Here is a 6000-nt window from a genome sequence, read left to right as displayed (position 1 = left end):
GTGATATAAACTCACAATTGCGATAAATGAAGTCAGAATTGCGAGTTTTAATCTTGTGATTCTGACTATTTCTCTCGCAATTCACATTTTTTTTCTCTGCATTGTGAGATATAAACTCGAGTTATAAAGTCCAATTTTGAGGGGAAATAAAACACTGGTATGTTCTCAGAATTGTGAGTTTATTTCACGCAATTCTGAGAAAAAAAAAGCAGAATTGCGAGAAAGTCTTATATCTCGCAATTCTGACTATTTCTCGCAATTGGGAGTTTGTTTCTGGCAATTCTGACTTTTTATTTGCAATTGTGAGTTTATATCTCATAATTCAGACTCTCAGAATTGCGTGATACAAACTCAATTGCGAGAAATAAAAACTTGCAATTCTGACTCTGTTTTCGTAACTGCGAGTTTATATCTGATTCTGATCTTATTCTGACTTTTTCTATCGCAATTCACATTTTTTCTCTCAACATTGTGAGATATAAACTCGAGTTATAAAGTCCAATTTTGAGGAGAAATAAAACACTGATATCTTCTCAGAATTGTGAGTTTATAGCTCACAATTCTGACTTAACTCACAATCGCGCAATTGCAATTCTGAGAAGAGTCACTATTGCAAGTTTAAATCTCACAGTTCAATTCAGAATTGCACGTTTTGTTTTCTCAGAATTGCATGTTCTATAACTCACAGTTGCGAGTTTATATCAGGCAATTCTGAGAAAAAAAAAGTCAGAATTGGAAGATAAAAAGCAATTACCTTTTTCTAATCAGTGGCGGAAATGGCTTTCCATATAATACAGCACTTAACTAGAACAAGAGGAAATGAAAAGGGTACTATATAAGTGCTGATGATTTCCTTCTCCACACATACCTAGGAAAGGACAACATATTGAGATAAAGATACTAAACTAACCAACACAACAGACTTTCTGTCTGAGCCTCACAATAATGCAAAGAAGTTCAAAAAATGTTCCTCGCTGTACAGCACTAAAAACAAAACACACAAAAATATAAAAACAGCAATATGCAGAGGCTTGTATCAAAATAGTTTTCCTTCTTTCAATATAAGTTAAGGATAAAAAGTGTCATCAGTTTTCAAAAAATAAAAGTCTCTCAGTCTCTCAGCACAGTTCATTTCAGGATAGATCTGAGAGAGTGTGTGGGTGGAGACTAGTGCACTTGTACTGTATCCGCTGTGCTGTGACGGACAGCTGTTGCAGAGTCATCAGGCTCCTGAGACTGGAACATGGCGCTAAACTGGGCTTGACTTTCACGTAGTTGCTTTAGCATCACAGAGCAGCTCAGTCCACGCGCACAGTTCACACGCACTAAACCCGACTGCCCGCCCGACAGGATCCAGTTGTATGCATCCATGTTTGGGTTAAAACGGACCTGAAATGCATAAAAACAGATTTTCTTAAGTAGACTGATTCAAATCAATGACATGCAAACATTCACAACACTTAAAGTGGTAAGTAACTTGCATTTGCCACTCGAGTAGTGTTAATTTTGGCCCCTGGGTATATTTTTATGCTGTGAACCTCTACTCAGATTAATTAGTAATTACAAAGGTCCATTTAACCTTCTGTTCCTGCATGTCCTCTGTGGGTCACTGGACTATACAGCCAGCAATAAAACATTTCAGCACAGCTCTAATCACTCTGTGCATGTGGCTCTGCTCAACAATAAACAATTCTGCGGTTGGAAGAGGTCCAGTTTTTCTTGGCCACAATTCACCTTTCCAAAATGATGTTTGGGATTTTACACAACATTTCACAACACAATAAATAAATAAATAAAGAATAATTAAAAAACAACAGCAACATAATTACTGAGACCTCATGTTGTTCCAAACCCGTAGGATTGGTCATCTTTGGAACACAAATTAAGATATTTTTTATGAAATCTGAGAGCTTTCTGACCCTGCATAGACAGCAACGCAACTGAGATGTTCACAGCTCAGAAAGGTAGTAAGGACATTGTTAAAATAGTCCATGTGACGACAGTGAAAACCAAAATAACTACTTTATTCAACAATCTATTCTCTTCCATGTCAGTCTGTTTACAAGCAGAGGGTCAGAAAGCTCTTGGTGTTCTGAAGATGAATGAAGGTCTTACGAGTTAATTACTGACAGATTTTCATTTTTGGGTGAACTAACCCTTTAATGTAGAGTGATAACAACAAATCATTACATCAATGCACTACACAATCCTTCTAACGATTTTTTTTTTAAATTTAGTTTTTATTGACATTCTGTAACAATTGTTGCATCTACATCCGTCTTAAATATTAATCACAAAGTGTCAGCATGAATGTCTGTTTTCCAGAAATAAAGAACATAAAAAACAAAACAAAAACAATAACTTGAACACTTAGGGAGTGAAGTATGGTTATACAACATATTATTGTCTCAGGTTAAGCAAATCAAAGTCCGGCCTGTGTGGTTTTATATAGTCTATCCATTTTTTCCAACGTAAAACAAACAAGTCCTTCTTGTAGTTCAAATCTGCATCCACATGGTCAATGTTGGACTCTCCTGTGAAAGCCATTTTTTTGTAAGTGCCTTTTTGCCTGCCACTAACAAAATACTAAACAAGTGTTTGTCTCTCTTTGTCCATCCATCAGGCATGAGTCCAAAAAAAAGACTTTACTTTGCAAGGGCAGTTGGCTGCCAAAAATTTCTTGTATTGCTTTATGTATTTCCTTCCAATAAGTTTTAATAACCTGACAGCCCCAAAAAACATTATAATGATTTGCATTTATATTTCCACATTTTAGCCAACAGGCTGGGGAGGTACCTTTATAGTGTGATTTTTGATAAAGTGTAATAAAATATCTTATCAGGCTCTTCCAGCCAAACTCCTTCCAACTCTGTGAGCTGCTACATTTCCATTGATATTCCCAGATTATTTCCCATTCATCCTCTGACAGATCAATTCCTCCTTCACTTTCCCACTTTGTTTTGATGTACATGGTTGAATGTGCTTTTTTGTTTATAAGCCCTTTATATAGACCTGAAATAATACCCCTATCTTTGTTTGCACCACAAACCCTTTTAAATAGATCTAACAGCCGATTACTTGATTCAGATATATACTTTAACTTGTCGCTGATAAAGTGTCTCAGCTGCAGATAGCGATAAAAGTCCTGTGACTCTAGAGCATATTTCTCTTTAATTTGTTCAAAGCTAAGGAGGGCATTATCCTTTATTATCTTGCATAGAGCTATCTTGCATACTCCTTTATTTGTCCATTCCTTAAATCTCGTATCTAATTTATTTGGGACAAACTGTGTGTCATATGCACACCATTTAAGGACCACAATATCCTCTTCTAATTTGTACTCTGTTATTACTGTTTTCCATATTTTAAGTGTCAACTTTAAGCATGGGTTTTCTGTATTTTTTATGAATTCTTGCAGGCTGCTATCGACCAGGGGCGCCGCTCGCAATTTTGGGCCCTATGACAAAATATGAGGTTGGGCCCCCCCTACCACACCAAAGCAGATCTCTGGGGGCCCCTAAAGGGCGTGGGCCCTTAGAATTGTCCTAACTTTCCCCCCCTTAGCGGCACCCCTGCTATCGGCTATAAGTGCTTGTATGGGGATGGAAGTCAGACCCTCTTCAATTTTTTTCCACTGAGCATCGTAGGATGGATTACACCAGTATATCATGGGTCTCAATTGTGCTGCCCAGTAATAATCTCTGAGGGAAGGAAGGCCCCATCCCCCTTTTGCTTTGGTCAATTGGAGGGTTTTAAATCGGATTTGGGGTCTCTTACCTTGCCAGATATATCTGGACAACATTTTGTCCCATTCATTAAATAGTTTTTGGTCTATTTCTATCGGTAGGGTTTGAAATAAATAAAGTAATTTTGGTAGAATGTTAATTTTAATCGAGTCTATTCTTGAACTGAAACTTAAGTATGGAATTAGATTCCATCTTTCTATATCCTCTTTAAGTTTCTTTTGCATCGGTGAGTAATTATATTGAAATAGTTCTGTAAGATCCTTCGGTATTACAACCCCCAAATATCTAAGATATTTCTAACGATTTCCTATCGTGCAGAGTCTTATTCAGAAAAACTCACCTTCTCAATCCACACAGGCTGATTTCCTGCTTTCCTCCCATCATCCACTCTAGATCCAGAGTGACATTTTCCTAATTTTACAGGCCATTAGCTTCTGTCCATCTTCTTGCTTAACTCTTAGCAAACCACTCGCTCTTTCTCTCTCTCTCTCTCTCTCTCTCTCTCTCTCTCTCTTTCACTGGCCTGTGCAAATACAGCAGTGCACTGACACTGCTACATACAACTATAGCTTATCTAAATCAAGTAACAATACAGCTAATACAGGTTCAGTCTACACAAGGTGATTATTGATGGGTCACCTTATGGGGAACATATTCAGAAGCAATATCAAAATCTTATATTAAACTAGATATTTATCTACTTGTTTCTTCACGTAAGAGCGGGCGCAGCCATTTGTACATTTTATGGGTTTGGCTTCTGGTCTCATCCATGCCCAGCTATTTTCAGCTGTACAAAACAGCTCGTTTTGCTGCTTGATATTGCAAATTGGTTTGTCTTACCATAATATTGTAATATGTATTATCTTAATTATGAACACACTGCTTTGTAGTGCAAACAGTTTTACTGTTTACTGCACATTGTTATTCTTCTCGTTATTTCCCTATAACAGCTAATGAACTAGAAGTCTCCCTCATAAGCTTACTTCTGGTTAATGAAAAAGGTGGATACATCATATTTTATTTTACACAGCTCTCTTGTAGGTGGTCAACTACTACTAAAAATTCTTTTTGGATTTCAGATGGTTATCCTGGCATAAAACAGGCATCATATGCAGACTTTCAGGTTATTTCACAGCTCTACACTCACAGGGTGGTTCAGGTGTCAGTGAGGGCCTCAGCTGGGCTTGTGTGCTGTTGTATAGATAAATGCAATCTCACCTTGTAGAGTGCGCTCAGTGGCATCTGGTCCACTTTTGCAACACCTTTGACCTCATACTGTTGCAGGTGCTTCATCATGGGCCGAGTTTCACATTTAGCAAAGTTCCCCTGAGAGAGTGAGAAAAAAAATGGTGTGAATACCTGCTCCAGAATTAAGAGAGCATTAGATAAGCAGGCATAGCATGACTAATACCACCAGTTCTTATAGAGGGTTTGCACTTACGTCATGATTTGGTCAGTTACCGGTTACCTGTCTAAAAGTTACCTGTCTAAACCAAGTAAAAAAAACGTGGGGAAGCTGCTCAATCATATAGAGGACTTAGTGAGTAGGAAAGGGCACAATATTAAGATACTAGCCTAATATTTCACCTACCTGACCAGAAATTATATGAACAAACACCAATGTTGTCAAGATTCTTGCCCTGGAAAACCTGTTTCAGTTTGGCCAACCACAAATGCATTTTGTTCCTCAGACAGTTTTTTGCACTCTTCTCGCTGACTTGTTATAACTTTTGGCAGTCTATAGTACTCTGAATGTTTTTCCCGGTCTGACCGATTAGTACAGCCCAAAACATGACAATAATCGACCATTTGCAGCAGGAATACTCACCAAAAAATAGCAAGTTCAGTTCGGTTTAGTGTTATTGTTTACATTCAGTGCCGCCAATATGGCCTTTGTAAAAAAACACTCTATAAGGGTATCATCGACAACTTCTCATTTCAATCCATGTCACGTTCAAAATGTCACAGTATTAAATTTAGATCACAACTGAAACCCAGTGAGTCTAGTTTCAATTTATCATCTCACAGTTTGGTTTTGAATGAGATATTTGAAAAAGAACAGAAAATTAAAGAACAGATCAAAATTAGAAAACACTTACAGATACCTCCAAGTTATCAGTGTTAATCTGGCACCTGGTGCTAATTTCCTTAAAAGAGAAGTTCAATTCCAGATTGAAAATTTACAGATAATGTACTCACCCACTTGTCATCCAAGGTGTTCATGTCTTGTTTCTTCAGTTGTAAAGAAAACATT

General features: G+C 37.4%; 1 protein-coding gene across 1 annotated transcript in view; it reads right to left on the bottom strand.

Annotated features, from left to right (window-relative positions):
• Positions 1 to 392: 392 nt before the first annotated feature.
• Positions 393 to 6000, bottom strand: part of gtf3c2 (general transcription factor IIIC, polypeptide 2, beta) — a 27940-nt gene continuing 22332 nt past the window's right edge. The window contains exons 17-18 of the mRNA XM_073816544.1: positions 4965 to 5072; positions 393 to 1389 (exon numbers count right to left, since the gene is read on the bottom strand). Coding sequence (XP_073672645.1) covers positions 1168 to 1389; positions 4965 to 5072 — 330 coding nt within the window. The 3' untranslated portion in view covers positions 393 to 1167. The remainder of the gene's footprint in view (positions 1390 to 4964; positions 5073 to 6000) is intronic.

This window comes from Garra rufa, chromosome 13, assembly GCF_049309525.1.
Source record: "Garra rufa chromosome 13, GarRuf1.0, whole genome shotgun sequence".
Classification (NCBI taxonomy): domain Eukaryota; kingdom Metazoa; phylum Chordata; class Actinopteri; order Cypriniformes; family Cyprinidae; genus Garra; species Garra rufa.
The sequence above is the reverse complement of the archived record's forward strand: the minus strand, read 5'-3'. Positions and strand labels throughout refer to the sequence as shown.